The sequence below is a fragment of the Phocoena sinus genome, chromosome 8 (genome assembly GCF_008692025.1).
Source record: "Phocoena sinus isolate mPhoSin1 chromosome 8, mPhoSin1.pri, whole genome shotgun sequence".
NCBI classification, from domain to species: domain Eukaryota; kingdom Metazoa; phylum Chordata; class Mammalia; order Artiodactyla; family Phocoenidae; genus Phocoena; species Phocoena sinus.
The window spans coordinates 54,115,940-54,136,344 of NC_045770.1; the positions used below are offsets into that span (position 1 = coordinate 54,115,940).

A 20,405-nucleotide genomic window follows, 5' to 3' on the forward strand; every position below is an offset into this window, starting at 1 on the left:
ACATCAGTGAATACATGTCAATCCCAGTCGCCCAATTCATCATACCACCGCCTCCATCCCCCCAACTCTTTCCCCCCTTAGTGTCCATACGTTTGTTCTCTACATCTGTATCTCAGTTTCTGCCCTGCAAACCTGTTCATCTGTACCATTTTTCTAGGTTCCACATATATGCGTTAATATGTGATATTTGTTTTTCTCTTTCTGACTTACTTCACTCAGTATGACAGTCTCTAGATCCATCCATGTCTCAACAAATGATCCAATTTCGTTCCCTTTTATGGCTGAGTAATATTCCATTGAACATATGTACCACATCTTCTTTATCCATTCATCTGTCGATGGGCATTGAGGTTGCTTCCATGACCTGGCTATTGTAAATAGTGCTGCAACGAACATTGCAGTGCATGTGTCTTTTTGAATTATGTTTCTCTCTGGATATATGCCCAGTACTGGGATTGCTGGGTTATATGGTAATTCTATTTTTAGTTCTTTAAGGAACCTCCATACTTTTCTCCATAGTGGCTGTATCAATTTACATTCCCACCAACAGTGCAAGAGGGTTCCCTTTTCTCCACACCCTCTCCAGCATTTGTTGTTTGTAGATTTTCTGATGATGCCCATTCTAACTGGTGTGAGGTGATACCTCATTGTAGCTTTGATTTGCATTTCTCTAATAATTAGTGATGTTGAGCAGCTTTTAATATGCTTCTTGGCTATCTGTAGGTCTTCCTTGGAGAAATGGCTATTTAGGTCTTCTGCCCATTTTTGGATTGGGTTGTTTGTTTTTTTGTTATTGAGCTGCATGAGTTGTTTATATATTTTGGAGATTAATCCTTTGTCTGTTGATTCATTTGCAAATATTTTCTTCCATTCTGAGGGTTGTCTTTTCGTCTTGTTTTTGGTTTCCTTTGCTGTGCAAAAGCTTTTAAGTGTCATGAGGCCCCATTTGTTTATTTTTGTTTTTATTTCCATTACTCTAGGAGATGGATCATAAAAGATCTTGCTGTGATGTATGTCAAAGAGTGTTCTTGCTATGTTTTCCTCTAAGCATTTTGTAGTGTCTGGTCTTACATTTAGGTCTCTAATCGATTTTGAGTTTATTTTTGTGTATGGTGTTAGGGAGTGTTCTAATTTCATTCTTTTACATGTAGCTGTCCAGTTTTCCCAGCAGCACTTATTGAAGAGACTGTCTTTTCTCCATTGTATATCCTTGCCTCCTTTGTCATAGATTAGTTGAACATAGGTGCATGGGTTTATCTCTGGGCTTTCTATCGTGTTGCATTGATCTGTGCTTCTCTTTTTGTGCCAGTACCATATTGTCTTGATTAATGTAGCTTTGTAGTATAGTCTGAAGTCAGGGAGTCTGATTCCTCCAGCTCCGTTTTTTTCCTTCAAGACTGCTTTGGCTATTTGGGGTGTTTTGTGTCTCCATACAAATTTTAAGATTGTTTTGTTCTAATTCTGTAAAAAATGTCATTGGTAATTTGATAGGGATTGCATTGAATCTGGAGATTGCTTTGGGTAGTAGAGTCATTTTCACAAAATTGATTCTTCCAATCCAAGAATATGGTATATCTCTCCATCTGTTGGTATCATCTTTAATTTCTTTCATCAGTGCCTTATAGTTTTCCACATACAAGTCTTTTGTCTCCCTAGATAGGTTTAATCCTAGGTATTTTATTCTTTTTGTTGCAGTGGTAAATGGGAGTGTTTCCTTAATTTTTCTTTCAGATTTTTCATCATTAGTGTTTAGGAATGCAAGAGATTTCTGTGCATTAATTGTGTATCCTGCTACTTTACCAAATTCATTGATTAGCTCTAGTAGTTTTCTGGTGGCATCTTTAGGATTCTTTATGTATAGTACCATGTCATCTGCAAACAGTGACAGTTTTCCTTCTTCTTTTCCAATTTGTACTCCTTTTATTTCTTTTTCTTCTCTGATTGCCGTGGCTCGGACTTCCAAAACTATGTTGAATAATAGTGGTGAGAGTGGAGATCCTTGTCTTGTTCCTGATCTTAGAGAAAATGCTTTCAGTTTTTCACCATTGAGAATGGTGTTTTCTGTGGGTTTGTCATATATGGCCTTTATTATGTTGAGGTAGGTTCCCTCTGTGCCCGCTTTCTGGAGAGTTGTTATTATAAACATGTGTTGAATTTTGTCAAAAGCTTTTCCTGCATCTATTGAGATGATCATATGGTTTTTATTCTTCAATTTGTTAATATGGTGTACCACATTGATTGATTTGCGTTTATTGAAGAATCCTTGCATCCCTGAGATAAATCCCATTTGATCATGGTGTATGATCCTTTTAATGTATTGTTGGATTCTGTTTGCTAGTATTTTGTTGAGGACTTTTGCATCTATATTCATCAGGGATATTGGTCTGTAATTTTCTTTTTTTGTAGTTTCTTTGTCAGGTTTTGGTATCACGTTGACGGTGTCCTCATAGAATGAGTTTGGGAGTGTTCCTTCCTCCACAATTTTTTGGAAGAGCTTGAGAAGGATGGGTGTTAGCTCGTCTGTAAATGTTTGATAGAATTCACCTGTGAAGCCATCTGGTCCTGGTCTTTTGTTTGTTGGAAGATTTTTAATTACAGTTTCAGTTTCATTACTTGTGATTGGTCTGTTCATATTTTCTATTTCTTCCTGGTTCAGTCTTGGTAGGTTATACCTTTCTAAGAATTTCTCCATTTCTCCAGGTTGTTCATTTAATTGGCATAGAGTTGCTTGTAGTAGTCTCTTAGGATGCTTTGTATTTCTGCAGTATCTGTTGTAACTTCTCCTTTTTCATTTCTAATTTTATTGATTTGAGTCCTCTCCCTGTTTTTCTTGATGAGTCTGGCTAATGGTTTGTCAATTTTGTTTTATCTTCTCAAAGAACCAGCTTTTTGGTTTATTGATCTTTGCTATTATTTTCTTTGTTTCTATTTCATTTATTTCTGTTCTGATCTTTCTTTCTTTCTTTCTTTCTTTCTTTCTTTCTGCTAACTTTGGGTTTTGTTTGTTCTTTCTCTAGTTCCTTTAGGTGTAAGGTTAGATTGTTTATTTGGGATTTTTCTTGTTTCTTGATGTAAGCTTGTATAGCTATAAACTTCCCTCTTAGAACTGCTTTTGCCGCATCCCATAGGTTTTGGATTGTCGTGTTTTCATTGTCATTTGTCTCTAGGTATTTTTTGATTTCCTCTTTGATTTCTTCAGTGATCTCTTGGTTATTTAGTAACGTATTGTTTAGCCTCCATGTGTTTGTGTTTTTTATGTTTTTTTCCCTGTAATTCATTTCTAAACTCATAGCGTTGTGGTCAGAAAAGATGCTTGATATGATTTCAATTTTCTTAAATTGACTGAGGCTTGATTTGTGACCCAAGATGTGATCTATCCTGGAGAATGTTCCGTGCACACTTGAGAAGAAAGTGTAATCTGCTGTTTTTGGATGGAATGTCCTATAAATATCAATTAAATCTATCTGGTCTATTGTATCATTTAAAGCTTGTGTTTCCTTATTAATTTTCTGTTTGGATGATCTGTCCATTCGTGTAAGTGAGGTGTTAAAGTCCCTCACGATTATTGTGTTACTGTCGATTTCCTCTTTTAGAGCTGTTAGCAGTTGCCGTATGTATTGAGGTGCTCCTGTATTGGGTGCATATATATTTATAATTGTTATATCTTCTTCTTGGATTGATCCCTTGATCATTATGTAGTGTCCTTCCTTGTCTCTTGTAACATTCTTTATTTTAAAGTCTTTTTTTATCTGATATGAGTATTGCTACTCCAGCTTTCTTTTGATTTCCATTTGCATGACTATCTTTTTCCATCCCCTTACTTTCAGTCTGTATGTGTTCCTAGATCTGAAGTGGGTCTCTTGTAGCCAGCATATATATGGGTCTTGTTTTTGTATCCATTCAGCAAGCCTGTGTCTTTTGGTTGGAGCATTTAATCCATTCACATTTAAGGTAATTATTGATATGTATGTTCCTATGACCATTTTCTTAATTGTTTTGGGTTTGTTTTTGTAGGTCCTTTTCTTCTGTTGTGTTTCCCACTTAGAGAAGTTCCTTCAGCATTTGTTGTAGAGCTGGTTTGGTGGTGCTGAATTCTCTTAGCTTTTTGCTTATCTGTAAAGCTTTTGATTTCTCCATGGAATCTGAATGAGATCCTTGCTGGGTAGAGTAATCTTGGTTGTACGTTCTTCCCTTTCATCACTTTAAGTATATCATGCTACTCTCTTCTGGCTTGTAGTGTTTCTGCTGAGAAATCAGATAATAACCTTATGGGAGTTCCCTTGTATGTTATTTGTCATTTTTCCCTTGCTGCTTTCAGTAATTTTTCTTTGTCTTTAATTTTTGCCAGTTTGATTACTATGTGTGAATATACGTTTTTTCCCAAGGAATATCAGGATAATAATGCTGTGGTAATTTTTCATCTTACTCTTACCCCATCTTCAACATATTTCTTTAGTGTTTCGTAAAGCCCTTTAGTATTTTCTCTGATTTGAGAAAAATAGGATATAAAAACGTTTTTTAAAGTACTATACAGTGAAATAGATTTTTGGAATTAGAGCTTTCATTTATTATGTAAAATATTTTTTAACATAAACCAACCAGAATATTTTGGTATCTCATTACTTGCCTCAGGCTTACCGATTTTTGTCATTACGGGTTTTTTGACAGTGCATGAAACACTTGAATTTTTATTTTATTTCTTTAATTATGTTTAGCTTAATTTAGTTATCTTTTTTCTTTAAGGTGTAGCAGAAATATAATCAGAGACTTGGATAGTTTATTTTTAAGTTGGTTATTTGGGATCTTGGCACTCTTTTTCCCTTACAGAAATATATAATAATTATATTCACAGCACAGCCATGAGACTCTTTAATGCATCATATAGATAAAAATACTACAACTATTAATGTAAACTTACAGAACACTCTAGTAATTAGAACAAAAACAGTGAACCTGAATAAAGTAAAATATTTTATGCTTGAAGAAAATAGGAGAATGAAAAGTATTGACACTTGTGGGAATCACACAATAATATGCTGTACATTTTTAAGAGCTGGAAATACTGATCTGTGTTTTTTTGTAACTTTAAACATACAGGAAAGCACAGAGAATAATACTATAAACAACCAAATGCCATCACCCAGCTCAGTGTTTTGCTTCAGGAACTTTTAAAAATAAATAAAACATAGCATTTTTTAGTATTATGTTTAATTTTTACTTGTGACTCTCACAGTGCTTGATGTGTGTTTGGATCATTTTAAGACTTGCAAGCATAAAGAGGGAAGGAAATGAAGCTGTCCCAGAGGTAACTAGAGATTTGTTAGGGAGCAGAAAGGTGTATGAGAGAGTATATGGAGAGATGCCTCCTTAGGAACTAAGTGAGGCACAGTCTTGAGAAAGGTGAAAAAGTTGATGTTGAAGAGCTATTTTTTTCAGTGATCAGAAGATTATATTGATGATACTATCTCATCATCTTTTCTAAATCTTTCTGTTTGATGGATGTCAGAATTAGGGATTTGCTGTTGGGAAGGTAGGAAGAGGATAGATGTCTTTTATATTTAGTCAAAAATGGTATTTGATTATATAGGATATCTACAAATTATGTGTTTGTGAGTGGGAGTGGATAGGAGGAAGATAGAATCATAGTGGTCACACAGTTTACATTTCTGAAGAAAATGAAAAATTTCCTCTAAGCTACTTTAAACTTACAATTATATACTGTATTGAAAATACATTCTCTCCCTTTTGTGTTGTTTAGAATACTTGTCAGTGTTCAACTGATGGTGATACTAAAGAAAAACCACAGAAAACACCTATTTCCAGGTGTGCTAGAAAAGTAATGGAGAATTATTTATAAGCATTATAGTTTAAAAAGTTAATATAGGAAATAATTTATTTCTGTAATAGTACCTGCTTATCAGTACCTTTGTTTGAAAACAAACATGACACTAAATGTGCACTAAAGATACCTTTTAGACCAGCAATGCCATGACACTTTGCTAGAAGCTTTTATGGTTCCTTGTGCTTCTTCTCATTGCTGATCCCCTCACTCACAGTTGACATCACTCTTTTGGTCAACAAGCATTTATGGAGCAATTACTTGTCTCTGGCACTTTGCTAGGTGCTTAGCATATCAACATGTATAAACTCAATTCCTACTCGAAGAACTCAATATTGTTTGGCCTTCTCTTCTTCTGGCCTGCCCCAACTATTTTCATTATAAATAGAGCAGTGTTAGACTTTACTAACCACCTATATTTTTCCTGGTATTTGACTTTGTTCCATACTTTGTTCTTGGCTTTTTGATTTTCCAATTGGTGCTGACCAGAGTAATCCACACCACTATAGGACAAAAGATTAAATCGTTAGTATTTATGAGATCAAGAATACACAGGGGGGCTTCCCTGGTGGTGCAGTGGTTGGGAATCTGCCTGCTAATGCAGGGGACACGGGTTCAAGCCCTGGTCTGGGAGGATCCCACATGCCGCAGAGCAACTAGGCCCATGAGCCACAACTACTGAGCCTGCGCGTCTGGAGCCTGTGCTCCACAACAAGAGAGGCCGCCATAGTGAGAGGCCCGCGCACTGCAATGAAGAGTGGCCCCCGCTTGCCACAACTAGAGAAAGCCCTCGCACAGAAACGAAGACCCAACACAGCAAAAGTAAATAAATGAATTAATAAAACTCCTACCCCCAACATCTTCTTTAAAAATAAAAAAAAAAGAATACACAGGGAATAAAACCAGTATACTTTTTATTCTGAGTACTTGCTGGTAATACCTCCAAGTCCCTCTTAACAAATATGCTATTTTAAATTTATTTTTTGAACAGGTAATGTAGTTTACTGTTCAAAAGGTACCAACTTAAAAGTGCAGAACGGAATTCCCTGGCAGTCCAGTGGTTAAGACTTCGCCTTCCAATTCAGGGGGTGCAGGTTCGATCCCTGGTTAGGGAGCTAAGATCCACGTGCCTTCTGGCCAAAAAACCAAAACATAAAACAGAAGCAATATTGTAACGAATTCAATAAAGACTTTAAAAATGGTGCACATCAAAAAAAATCTTTAAAAAAAATTTTTAAAAATCAAAGTGCAGAAGGATTCCATCATACCTTGTTTCCCGGTAATCTAGTTTCCTTCCCCAGAATCAACCATTGTTAAGTATTTCTTATGACTCCTGGAAATAATGTGTGGTTAAGAATAGAGATTCTTCTGGGCTTCCCTGGTGGCTCAGTGGTTGAGAGTCCGCCTGCCGATGCAGGGGACACTGGTTCGTGCCCCGGTCTGGGAAGATCCCACGTGCCGCGGAGCGGCTGGGCCCGTGGGCCATGGCCGCTGAGCCCGCGCATCCGGAGCCTGTGCTCCGCAATGGGAGAGGCCACAACAGTGAGAGGCCCGCGTACCGCAAAAAAAAAAAAAGAATAGAGATTCTGGAGCCCAACCACCTTGGTTCATGTTCTTTGTCATACTAGGCAAGTTAAGTTATTAACCTCTGTGTCTGTTTCCTTCTCTGTAAGTGGGGATACTAGTACTTACTTCATTGGATTGCTTGTAAACTCCTTAGCACAGTACATGGCACAGAGTAAGTGCTAAGTGCATATTGGCTATGGTTGTTTTTGTAGAAGTATGTGTGTCTGAATGTGTATTTTTTTAACCTTAGGAATACAGAGTTTAGTTTAACATAATTTTCATTCACGGCACACTGTTGTTATAGGCCCTTGTATCCTCTCACTGTAACAAAACCATTTATTCTTTCCTGTGAGTCTACAGGTCATCTGAGTGGTTCTGATCTGGGTTTGGCTTAGTCAGCTGATGGATTGACTGGGAGCTGGGCAGTCTAGGATGGCCTCATGTGGGATGACCCATCTCTTCTCCACATGTCTCTCAAATTCCTCCATCATGCTAATCAGGGTGTGATCTCTTTGGTGGCATAGGTCCAAGAAAGAATGTGAACTTCATAAGCATGTTTTCAAGCCACTATTTTTGTCAATTTTGTTACCATGCCATTGACCAAAACAAGTCACATGGCCAAGCTCAGGGTTAGCGTATGATATGCCAAGGGGTGCTGATATAGAGAAGTGTGACAAATTGGAGCCATTAATGCAATTAATCTATCACAGTCCACTCTGTAGTAACTGCAGTCCAGCACTTGGTGGTTATCATAGAGCTACTGTTGGTCAGTAGTAAGGAGACAAGCTAGACATTAGAGATCACCAGGCACCACGGTGAGTGTGTCACTGTGTCAGACTGCCACAGTCTTCTGAGATTAATGACTTCAGTTTCATTTTCTCTTCTCAAATGTTATGCACATTCCTCTCCAACAGTAGATGGCCAACTGAAACCTGGAACCATGCAGGAAAGGGGATTCTAGGAAACACAGTCCTCAGTTTAGGTGGGAGTAGTAATGCCAAGCTGACAAAACGCCATCCAGCATAACTCCTTTCTTGTTTTAATTTTTCCTCTTTATCCTAATCCCCACTTCCATTCCTCATATTCTCTTGGAGGCACTCACTTTAATATCTTTGATATATCTTTTATTATGTATATAGCCTCATAAAATATGAGTGATCTTTTATGTATATTTTAAATTTACATTAATGATAATATGTATCTTACTTTGTTTCCTACTTTTTTCCATTTAACTCTTTGTTTTGAAATCTGTCCATGTTGCTATAGGTACATCTATTTGTTGCTTGTCATTGCTGCAGAATATTCATTGATATTTGTCTGCTACAATTCACTTACCCTTTCTAGTAATAGACCCTTAGGTTGTTTCCAATTCTCAGTTACACCCAGAAAAAAAAAATACTGCAATACATAGTCTTATACATATTCCCTAAGAGACTTGTGTGAAAATTTCTTTAGAATGGATATCCAGGAGTGGAATTCCTTGGTCATAGGGTATATACATTCTGAATTTCACTATGTTATCCAGAATAGCAGTGCCAGTATAGACTATATTGACATTACCTGAGGGTTCCTGTTTTCCTATGAAGTAGTTTTCTATAGATTTGTAACTTAGTGACTTAAAACAACACCTCTTTATTAGTTCACAGCTCTATAGTTCAATAGTACAGAATGGCGTGGCTAGGATCTCAGGGTCTCACAAGCCCAAAACCAGTGTGTCAGCTAAGCTTTCTATGTTTTCATCCGGAACTTGAGGTTCTCTTCCAAACACATTCTTGCTCTCAGTAGAATTCAGTTCTTTTTGGTTGTAGGACTGAAGTTCCCATTTTGCTGCTGGCTGCTGGCCAGATTGCTCTCAGCTTCTAGAGACTGCTCTAAGCACCTTTCCCTGTGTCTTCCTCCATCTTCAAGCCAGCAACAGCATGTCACATCCTTCTCATGCTTCAAATTACTGACTTACTGTTCTGCAGCCAGCTGTAGAAAACTTTCTACTTTTAAAGGGCTCACGTGATTAGGTCAAGAACACCCAGAGAATCTCCAACTCCTGAGGCCATCTGATTTGGAACTTTAATTAAATTTTCAAAATCCTTTCACATCAGTACCTGGCTTAGTGGTTGAATAAACCAGGGGCTGAGAATCTTGGGACACATCTTAGAAATCTGCCTACCACATCCTGAATCTACCTCTACACTTGATATTATACAACTTTCTAATCTTTGTCAGTCGGATGTATGCAATGAATTCTTCTTAAAATGCCTTGTTTTAATTTGTGTTTCTCTAATTCATAGTTGAGTGTTTCTTCATACATCTTAACCTCTTGAATTTTCTTTTCTGTAAATCTGCTTTTCATATCCATTGCCCAGTTGGGGAGCAGCTTATTTTCTCTTTCTTGTTTTCTTCACAGGAGGTCCTTATATTTTCTGTCCATTAATCACTTGTCAGTTCTAGAAGCTGAAAATATTTTATCCATAATACAATATGTTGTTCTGTTTAATTGCCTATATATTCCTTTATTAAATAGAAATTCTTAACTTTAATGTTGCAATTTGAGAATCTTTTTTAAAGAAATCCATTCCCACTGGCAAAGTCACAAAGTTGGATACTTAATTCATATATTTTTATTCTTTCTTCATTACTAATGGAAGTATTTAAGATTGTAAATCTTAAATTTGCAATCCCATGTTAGTAATTTTTGACCCTGTCATGTCTAATAATTACTTGTTTATGTATGCTTTTAAAAAAAATTGAGGTGACGTTCATGCAACATAAAATTAACCATTTTAAAGGGTATATTTCAGTGGCATTTACTACATTTACAGTGTTATACAACTACCACCCCTATTAAGTTCCAAAACATTTTCATTATCTCAAGGAAAACCCCATGCCCATTAAGTATCACTTCCCATTTACCCTTCTCCCCAGACCATTGCTCTCACCGATTAGTCTCCATGGATTTACCTACTCTAGATATTTCATATAAATGGGATCATACAATATGTAGCCTTTTATGTCTTTCTTTTACTTAGCGTAGTGTTTTCAAGGTTTATCCGTGTTTTAGCATATATAGGTACTTCATTCCATCTTATGGCTAAATAGTATTTCATTGTTTATATACACTACATTTTGCTTATCCACTTATCCATGTTTCCACCTTTGTCTGTTGTGAATAGTGCTGTTATGAACATTAATGTACAAGTATCTATTTGAATACTTGGAGTTTTAAAATTTTTATAACCATTTTTTAAATTGAAGTATAGTTAATTTACAATCTTGTGTTAGCTTCAGATGTACAGAACAGTGATTCATTTTATATTTATGTATATTATTTTCCAAATTCTTTTCCATTATAAGTTCTTACAAGACATTGAATATAGTTCCCCATGCTAAACAGTAGGTCCTTGTTGTTTATCTGTTTATACATAGTAGTGTGTATATGTTAATCCCACACTTCAATTTATCCCTCCCTGCCCTTTCCCCTTTGGTAACCTTAAGTTTGTTTTCTATGTCTGAGTCTATTTCTGTTTTGTAGGTAACTTCATTCATATCACTTTTTTAGATTCCACATATAAGTGATGTCATATGATATTTGTCTTTCTGACTTACTTCACTTAATATGATAATCTCTAGGTCCATCCATGTTGCTGTCAATGGCATTATTTCATTCTTTTCTGTGGCTGAGTAAAATTCCATTGTGTATGTATATACCACATCTTCTGTATCCATTCATCAGTCGATGGACATTTAGGTTGCTTCCATGTCCTGGCTATTGTAAATAGTGCTGTAATGAACATGTGGTACGTGTCTCTTTTTGAATTATGGTTTTCTCAGGGTATATGCCCAGTAGTGGGATTACTGGGTCATATGATAGTTGTATTTTTAGTTTTTAAAGGAACCTCCATACTGTTTTCCATAGTGGTTGTATCAATTTACATTCCCACCAACAGTGCAGGTGGCTTCCCTTTTCACCACACCCTTTCTAGCTTTTATTGATTCTAGATTTTTTGATAATGGCCATTCTGACTGGTGTGAGGTGATACCTTGTAGTTTCGATTTGCATTTCTCTAATAATTAGTGATGTTGAACATCTTTTCATGTGCCTCTTGGCCATCTGTATGTGTTCCTTGGTGAAATGTCTATTTAGGTCTTCTGCCCATTTTTTAACTAGATTGTTTGCTTTTTGATATTGAGCTGCATGAGTTGCTAGTATATTTTGGAGATTAATCCTTGGTCAGTTGTTTTGTTTGCAAATCTTTTCTTCCATTCTGAGGGTTGTCTTTTCATCTTTTTTATGGTTTCCTTTGCTGTGCAAAAGCTTTTCAGTTTCATTAGGTCCCATTTGTTTATTTTTGTTTTTATTTCCATTTCTCTAGGAGGTGGGTCAAAAGGATCTTTTTGTGATTTATGTCATAGAGTGTTCTGCCTATGTTTGCCTCTAAGAGTTTTATAGTGTCTGGCCTTACATTTAGGTCTTTAATCCATTTTGAGTTTATTTTTGTGTATGGTGTTAGGGAGTGTTCTGATTTCATTCTTTTACATGTAGCTGTCCAGTTTTCCCAGCACCACTTATTGAAGAGCCTGTCTTTTCTCCATTGTATGTTCTTGCCTCCTTTGTCATAAATTAGGTGCCCATATGTGCATGGGTTTATCTCTAGGCATTCTATCCTGTACCATTGATCTATATTTCTGTTTTTGTGCCAGTACCATACTGTCTTGATTACTGTAGCTTTGTGGTATAGTTTGAAGTCGGGGAGCCTGATTCCTCCAGTTCCATTTTTCTTTCTCAAGATTGTTTTGACTATTTGGGGTCTTTCGTGTTTCCATACAAGTTGTAAGATTTTTTGTTCTAATTCTGTGAAGAATGCCATTGGTAGTTTGATAGGGATTGCATTGAATCTGTAGATTGCTTTGGGTAGTATAGTCATTTTCACAATATTGATTCTTGCAATCCAAGAACATGGTATATGTGTCCATCTGTTTATGTCATCTTCGATTTCTTTCATCAGTGTCTTTCATCAGTGTCTTCTTTCATCAGTTTTCAGAGTAAAGGTCTTTTGTCTCCTTAGACAGGTTTATTCGCAGGTATTTTGTTCTTTTTGATATGATGGTAAATGGGATTTTTCCTTAATTTCTCTTTCCTGTCTTTCTTCGTTAGTGTATAGAAATGGAACAGATTTCTGTATATTAATTTTTATTCAACAACTTTACCAAATTCATTGATGAGCTCTGGTAGTTTTCTGGTAGCGTGTTAGGCTTTTCTATGTATAGCATCATGTCATTGCAGACAGTGACAGTTTTACTTCTTCTTTTCCAATTTGGATTCCTTTTGTTTCTTTTTCTTCTCTGGTTGTTGTGGCTAGGACTTCCAAAACTATGTTGAATAAAAGTGGCGAGAGTGGGCATCCTTGTCTTGTTCCTGATCTTAGAGCAAGTTCTTTCAGCTTTTCGCTGTTGAGTATGATGTTAGCTGTGGGTTTGTTGTATGTGGCCTTTATTATGTTGAGGTATGTTCCCTCTGTGCTCACTTTCTGAAGAGTTTTTTTGGATATTGAATTTTATCAAAAGCTTTTTCTGTATCTATTGAGATGATTGTATAGTTTTTATTCAGTTTGTTCATGTGATGTATCACATTGATTGATTTATGATATTGAAAAATCCTTGCATCCCTGGGATGAATCCCTGGGATGAAGGATGGTGTACAGTCCTTTTAATGCATTGTTGTTTGAATACTTGGTTGTAATTCTTTTAGACATATACCTGGAGGTAGAATTTGTATGTTGTATATATAATAATTCTTGTTAATCTTTTTAAAGAACCACCAAACTCTTTTCCCAAGTAACTGCACCAGTTTACATTTCTAGTTCCATCCCATTATGTTCAAAAAAGGTAATTTATCTGATTTGTTGAGACTTGTTATGTTCTCGCATATGGTTGATCTTGGACAGTGTCCATGTGCACTTGAAAAGAGTGTGCAGTCTGCTATTGTTAGGTGGAGTTTACCATTTTTAAGTTTCCTCTTTCTTGATTCAGCATTTGTTTGGTGACTTTAAACCTTTGATGCTTATAGTTTTTACTCATTATTTTCATTTTTTCTGTAGAGGGATAGGCCTTTGGAGCTACCTATCCCACCATTGTAAGATTTTTTTTTTTGATGTGGTCGATTTTTAAAGTCTTTATTGAATTTGTTACAATATTGCTTCTGTTTTTATGTTTTGTTTTTTTTGCCGCCAGGTATCTTAGCTCCCTGATCAGGGATCGAACGTGCACCTCCTGCCTTGGGAGGTGAAGTCTTAACCACTGGACCACTAGGGAAGTCCCCAGCAATTACTTTTTTAAAAAATAATTTATAATGTCCCTTTAATATCCTGAAATAAAATATATAGGTAATATAACTTAATACATACAGAAGTTTTTAAAGTCACTGTAATGCATTCACTGTAATATAAAGGAGAACTGAAAGGAAGTAATTTATTAAAAAGTAGTATGAATTTCAGTATTTAAATGCTTACATATGACATTGGAAGGCATAATGAAGTAGTGATATGTTTTTAGCTTTAAATAAGTTGGATTTAAGAGATATAAGAAGCTCAGACATCATTTTGTACAAATGCTAATAATGAGATACTAAAATCAAGTCCTAAATATTAGACTTTTTATATGTGCAGGAGATGAGAGAAATCACTTTTAGAGAAGTCAGGATAAAACACCAATACAAATTATAGACTAAAGAGGTGAGGAAAAGAAGGAAAGTATAATATTCTTATAAATGTGCTGGGCCTGATTTGAAATATAATTATTTAGTAAATAGTAAAGAAATATCAGAGAACATGTCTTTTATTTTGAAATCCTAACATAAGTCGAATATTTTAGTATTGAGTATTTAAGTCCTTGGAAACAATATCCTTTAAGTGATAGTGGGTTTCAAAGATGATTTTTATAAAGCAATAATAGGACATTTAGGACCAGGTAAAAGTAAGTTTTAAAAATAATAGGCAATTACAAAATAAATGAATGATTTCAGTTGGTAATTTTACACTAGATTTCGTATTCATACACACGCATAACCATACATGATATGCAATATTTTTAGAACAACCAATGGAATTAAATAAGATATCTTCATTTCATGTGTTTCTATAATTCAGTAGTTGGTACTAAGTCTCTTAAAAGGAGTCTTACATCCTGTATTGAAAATTTTATATTGGCTTTGTTGCCTTTGCAGCACTTGTTTTAGTGCACCATTACACAAAGACATTTTCAGATCACAATTTGAAATACAAGAGTAGGTAAATTAGCTTCCTTCCCCCAAATGGATATAATGGTCATAACTTGATCTAGAAGCTTTCTTAATTATACTATTTAAATTATGTTTGATCTCCAAATAATTTTTTTATCTTAACTGTTAATAAGTGTTGGCTGACGTATTTCCTGTCAGTTTCAAATGGAATAATCACTCTATCTATACTGTAAGTTCATAAAAATCTTTAAATCTAAATGTTCATCATATCTTTTAAAGATATGGTCCTGCTTTATCTCCTAGTTGTCGGGAAGAATAAGTGAAATTAACGTGTTTAAAAGTTTATAATGTGTTTATAAAAATCTGTATTAAAAGCGTTATTATTAATAATTTAATAATAATATGACAAGACATGTTTTAGAGGCTATTCCCTTAAAATTAAATCTCAGTCATGGGTCAGAATTTTAAAAGACTATGTAATGCCTCACATTTAAAACTTCTAATTCATAATTTCTTGCTTCAGCTTGCCCCTCAATCAAAATCAGTTTTTAGGAAGGAGTATATTTTGTGACAAAAATAGTTTGTTCTTTGGTTGTTATATATTTTGAAAAATATGGAGCAAACTTCCTTGAACTTAGCACTTTCCAAGCAGGAATTTTCTCTTTTAAGTGTATACTGAAAGCTGCCTTTTTTTCCCATAAGAATGAACCTGTCCTCATATATGTTTAATAGCATATGATTTTTTAGTTGTGGCACAAACGTGAATATGAAAAGCAGAGCAAAACATGTAATAATAGGTTTTTATGGCTTGTGTTTTCTTTTGCAGCCTTCAAGCAAAATAAAGGTACCTGAGGAGAATTTCTTCAATGTTCCTGTTTTCTTAACTGTCTCAGGACAACTTCATCTAGAAGTGATGTCAGGGTACAGAGTTTCTCTTTTGCTTTAATGGACTGCTGATGTTGGTTGGGTGAGAGTGTAATAATGTTTTCTTTCCTGATGCTCAAACCTAAAAATTGTAATTCATGTTTGTGATTAGTCCACTTCAATTCACTAAAAGTACATTTAGATTGACAAATTTGACAATATCCAAATTTCTATCTAAAATAATCACATTAGTCTAGACTTTGGTTTTTGATGAAGAATGTAACACTGGAAATATGAAGTTGTGGGTTTTTTTTTTTTTTTTTTTTTTTATTCGTTACGCGGGCCTCTCACTGTTGCGGCCTCTCCCGTTGCGGAGGACAGGCTCCGGACGCGCAGGCTCAGCGGCCATGGCTCACGGGCCCAGCCGCTCCGCGGCATGTGGGATCCCCCCAGACCGGGGCACGAACCCGTGTCCCCCGCATCGGCAGGCGGACTCCCAACCACTGCGCCACCAGGGAAGCCCCTTTTTTTTTTTTTTTCTTTTTACTAATCTTTCTTTGCTTAAATCTCAAAGCACATAATCAAAATATAAGGTAATTATCATGTTTATGAAAGTAAAGGCAGTTATAATTTACACCTAGAAATTATAGACAGGTACCTGGAACAAATGGAAGAAAAAATATTTTTTTAATAATTTGTTTAAAGAAAGAAAATTAACCCACAAGTCATCATGGGAGATTGTGTGCCCATTTAGAAAGTATTAGAAAGTCAGATCACATTAATTTTAGCCACTCTCAGACCTCTGGAAATCACTATATCCTTTTTTGCCCTATTTCTTTCCTTTTGGAGATTGGACAGGAAAATCTTTAAAGTCCTGTCTAAATCTTATATTCTCTGATTTTGTGGGTAATTTCTTAATGCCGACTCAGCAAGTAATGAGTCTCCTACGAAGATGTAAATATCTTTGTTTTCTCATACAGAGCTTGAGACTTAAAAATCTCTTCAGGAAATGGCTCCAGTAAAAACAGGGAATCTTGTATTTCCCATTGTTTTAAAAATGCACAGGGTGGAAAAACAGGGGAAATAGAATAGTGTTCATGTTTATTTTTTTACAGACTTTACTGGCAAGATGGAGAGTGTCAATGGTGGAGTAAAGAGGGTCTTGAAAATAATATATACTTTACTTAGATTTACCTTTGACAAAGATATTATTTGATAATTCCAATAACCAAATAATTTACAACATTATCAGAATACGGTGCAGAAAAACTATAATCACAATAGCCCTGTGAGACTGTAGGATTTGCAGAGCTGTATGTGGGAAAGGCCATGTGAAGCATGTCATGGAAAGTTCCTTATGCATGTCAAAGTATAATTTAAAAAAAGTAAAAACATGATTCATAGAAGTATAAAATATTTATTCAATTCAGTAATTACTGAAGAAAATAGTAAAGGCTAGTTCAAAGACTATTTGGGGAGCTGTGGATTCATACGCAGTTTAATCAAAGAATTTCAGAATAAGATTGCTAAGTTAGTTATGAACTGGTTAATGTCCCACAGACCGATAAACCCTAACCTTTGGAATTTTCTCTTCTACATGACAGAAATGATTTGCAACTCTACTGGACAAAAATCTATAAGTGAACATGTAACTTTACGTAATCTAGGGTATTTAGTTTGATAGTAAATAGAATAATGGAGCAAAGTTCATTCCCCTAGGTAGGGTAGTTAAATAACCTTGGAGTGGATCTGTGTCCCCACATTACATTGGAAGGATGTTCTGTCTACCTTTTAGCTTAATCCAAGTTTTGGATAACCTTTCTTAACAGCCTTTCATTATTTATTTCTTTTATCTGTAAAGTTAGAGACAACATATATTCCCCTCAGGAGTGTCATAATATGGGAAAGGTATAAATTTACCAAGTTTCTTGGTTATAATATCACTAGTGGCTTAAATATGTTCCCTCTTTACCAGTAGAGTGCAGTGAACCAAAGAACACAATGTACAGTGAAACTTGACAGAAGCTTATATTGGCAGAATATGAGGTTTTATATTTTTAATGTGTTATGAAGTATTTCTGTGTCAATCAAATGTTCCTAGTTTAATATGCATAGTTCTAGTACTATTAATATACAGTACATCATGTTTCAGATTAATACATGATTTAATCTCCAGTAAGAAATTGTTAGTCTTCTTTCTAAAGAAGACTAAATTTGTCTAAATTTAGTTTTTCTAAATTTTATTTAACAGACTTTTAAAATGGAGTAAATGGTAGTTAAATTTAGAAGGTTAACATTTTCCAAAAGGATATCTATGTTGGTTTAGTGGGTTTATGGCTCCATTTTATTTATTTTATTTGTTTATTCTTTTTGGCTGCGTTGAGTCTTCGTTGCTGTGCGCGAGCTTTCTCTAGTTGCGGTGAGCGGGGGCTACTCGTCGTAGCGATGCACGGGCTTCTCATTGCGGCGGCTTCTTTTGTTGAGGAGCACGGGCTCTAGGTGCACAGGCTTCAGTAGTTGTGGCACGTGGGCTCAGTTGTTGTGGCTCGCGGACTCTAGAGCACAGGCTCAGTAGCTGTGGCGCACGGGTTTAGTTGCTCTGCAGCATGTGGGATCTTCCCGGACCAGGGCTCGAACCTGTGTCCCCTACATTGGCAGGCAGATTCTTAACCACTGCGCCACCAGGGAAGCCCTATGGCTCCATTTTAAAGTTTAATTTTGCTGTTTTTAAAATAAACTTTCTATTTTTGAATAATTTTTAAATGTAGAAAAGTTGGAAAAATCGTGCAGACTTCTTAGATACCTCTCACTCAGTTTCCCCTGTTGTTAACATCTTACGTTACCGTGGTACATTTGTCAAAACTAAGAACCAAATGTTAGTACATTACAATTAACTAAATTCCAGAGTTTATTTGGATTTCACTGGTGTTCCATCAATGGCTTCTTCCTTTTTCCAGGATCCACTGTAGGGTACCACATTGCATTTAGTTGTCATGTTTCCCTAGTCTCATGTAGTCTGTAACAGTTTCTCAGTCTTTCCTTGTTTTTTATGACTTGCAGAAAGTATGTCAATCTGTATTTTTCTGAAGTTTTAGGGAGGGTTAGAAAAAATACCACAGAGGTGAAGTGCTCTTCTTGTCATATCATGTCGGGGGGACTTGATATCCATATGGTGCTATTAACCTTCATTACTTGGGTGAGGTAGTCTTTGCCAAGTTTCTCCACTGAAAATGTACTGTTTTTCCCTTTCTCCAGTTTATTCTTTGGAAGTGAGTTATTAAGTACACCCACCTTCACTGGAGGTAGGAGTGAAGGGTTGGGAAGTGGGAGATGGAATTATGCTTCATCTCCTGAAGGGGGGAGTATTTGGAATTCTTCTGTATGGATGATTTATGTCTCTTTGCTCTTATTTGTTTATTTATGTCATCGTTTATATCAGGATGGACTGATGTATATTTTATGGTTTGGGTTATATTTCAATGCTGTGCTATTTACTTTGTTGCTCAGATTGCTTTAGTTGTTGGGAATTCTTTCAGATTAATTCTTGTATACCTTTCACATGCCCCTATCCTTTTGTCTTTTGAGTACTTCCTTATTTTCTGGCACTATAAGATACCCCAGATTTGTTTGTTAGTTTGTTTCATCTTTTTGTGATTGATGAACCTACACTGACGCAGTACATCGTTTACTTAGGGTTCACTCTTGGTAGTGTATGTTCTATAGATTTGGTCAAATGATGTCATACAGAATAGTTTCACTGCTCTATAAATCCTCTGTGTTCCTCCTATGCATCCCTCCCTCCCTCCTAACCCCTGGCAATCTTTTTACTGTCTCCAAAGCTTTGCATTTTCCAGAATGTCATATAGTTGGAATCATACAATATGCAGCCTTTTCAGATTGGTTTCTTTCACTTAGTAATAGGCATTTAAGTTTCCTTCATATCTTTAAATGGCTTGATAGCTCGTCTTTTTTTTTTCTTTTTTTAACATCTTTGTTGGAGTATAATTGCTTTACAGTGTTCTGTTAGTTTCTGCTGTATAACAAAGTGAATCAGCTCTGTGCATACGTATATCCCCATATTCCCTCCCTCTTGTGTCTCCCTCCCACCCTCCCTATCCAGCCCCTCTAGGTGGTCACAAAGCAACGAGCTGATCTCCCTGTGCAATGCAGCAGCTTCCCACTAGCCATCTGTTTTACATTTGGTAGTGTATATATGTCCATGCCATTCTCTCACTTTGTCTCAACTTACCCTTCCCCCTCCCCATGTCCTCAAGTCCATTCTCTACATCTATGTCTTTATTCCTGTCCTGCCCCTAGGTTCATGAGAACCTTTTTGGTTTTTTTTAGATTCCATATATATGTGTTAGCATAGTGTATTTGTTTTTCTCTTTCTGACTTCACTCTGTATGACACACTCTAGGTCCATCCACCTCACTACAAATAACTCAATTTCATTTCTCCTTATGGCTGAGTAATATTCCATTGTATATATGTGCCACATCTTCTTTATCCATTCATCTGTCGATGGACACTTAGGTTGCTTCCATGTCCTGGCTATTGTAAATAGTGCTGCAGTGAACATTGTGGTACATGACTCTGAATTATGATTTTCTCAGGGTATATGCCCAGTATTGGGATTGCTGGGTCATATGATAGTTCTAATTTTAGTTTTTTAAGGAACCTCCATACTGTTCTCCATAGTGGCTGTATCAATTTACATTCCTACCAACAGTGCAAGGGGGTTCCCCTTTTTCCACACCCTCTCCAGCATTCATTGTTTGTAGATTTTTTTTTTTTGTCCAGTACGCGGGCCTCTCACTGTTGTGGCCTCTCCCGTTGCAGAGCGCAGGCTCAGCGGCCATGGCTCGTGGGCCTAGCCGCTCTGCGGCATGTGGGATCTTCCCG

At 36.0% G+C, this 20,405-nt stretch overlaps 1 protein-coding gene across 3 annotated transcripts in view; it reads left to right on the top strand.

Moving 5' to 3' along the window:
* NARS2 (asparaginyl-tRNA synthetase 2, mitochondrial) overlaps nt 1-20,405 on the top strand; it is a 147,034-nt gene that overhangs the window by 49,362 nt on the left and 77,267 nt on the right. For all 3 annotated transcript variants that reach the window (XR_004351024.1, XM_032639503.1, XM_032639505.1), the window contains one exon: nt 15,463-15,557. Coding sequence is in view for 2 of the 3 variants with exons in the window: in XM_032639503.1 (XP_032495394.1) it covers nt 15,463-15,557 (95 nt within the window). In the remaining variant the exon portion in view is untranslated. The remainder of the gene's footprint in view (nt 1-15,462; nt 15,558-20,405) is intronic.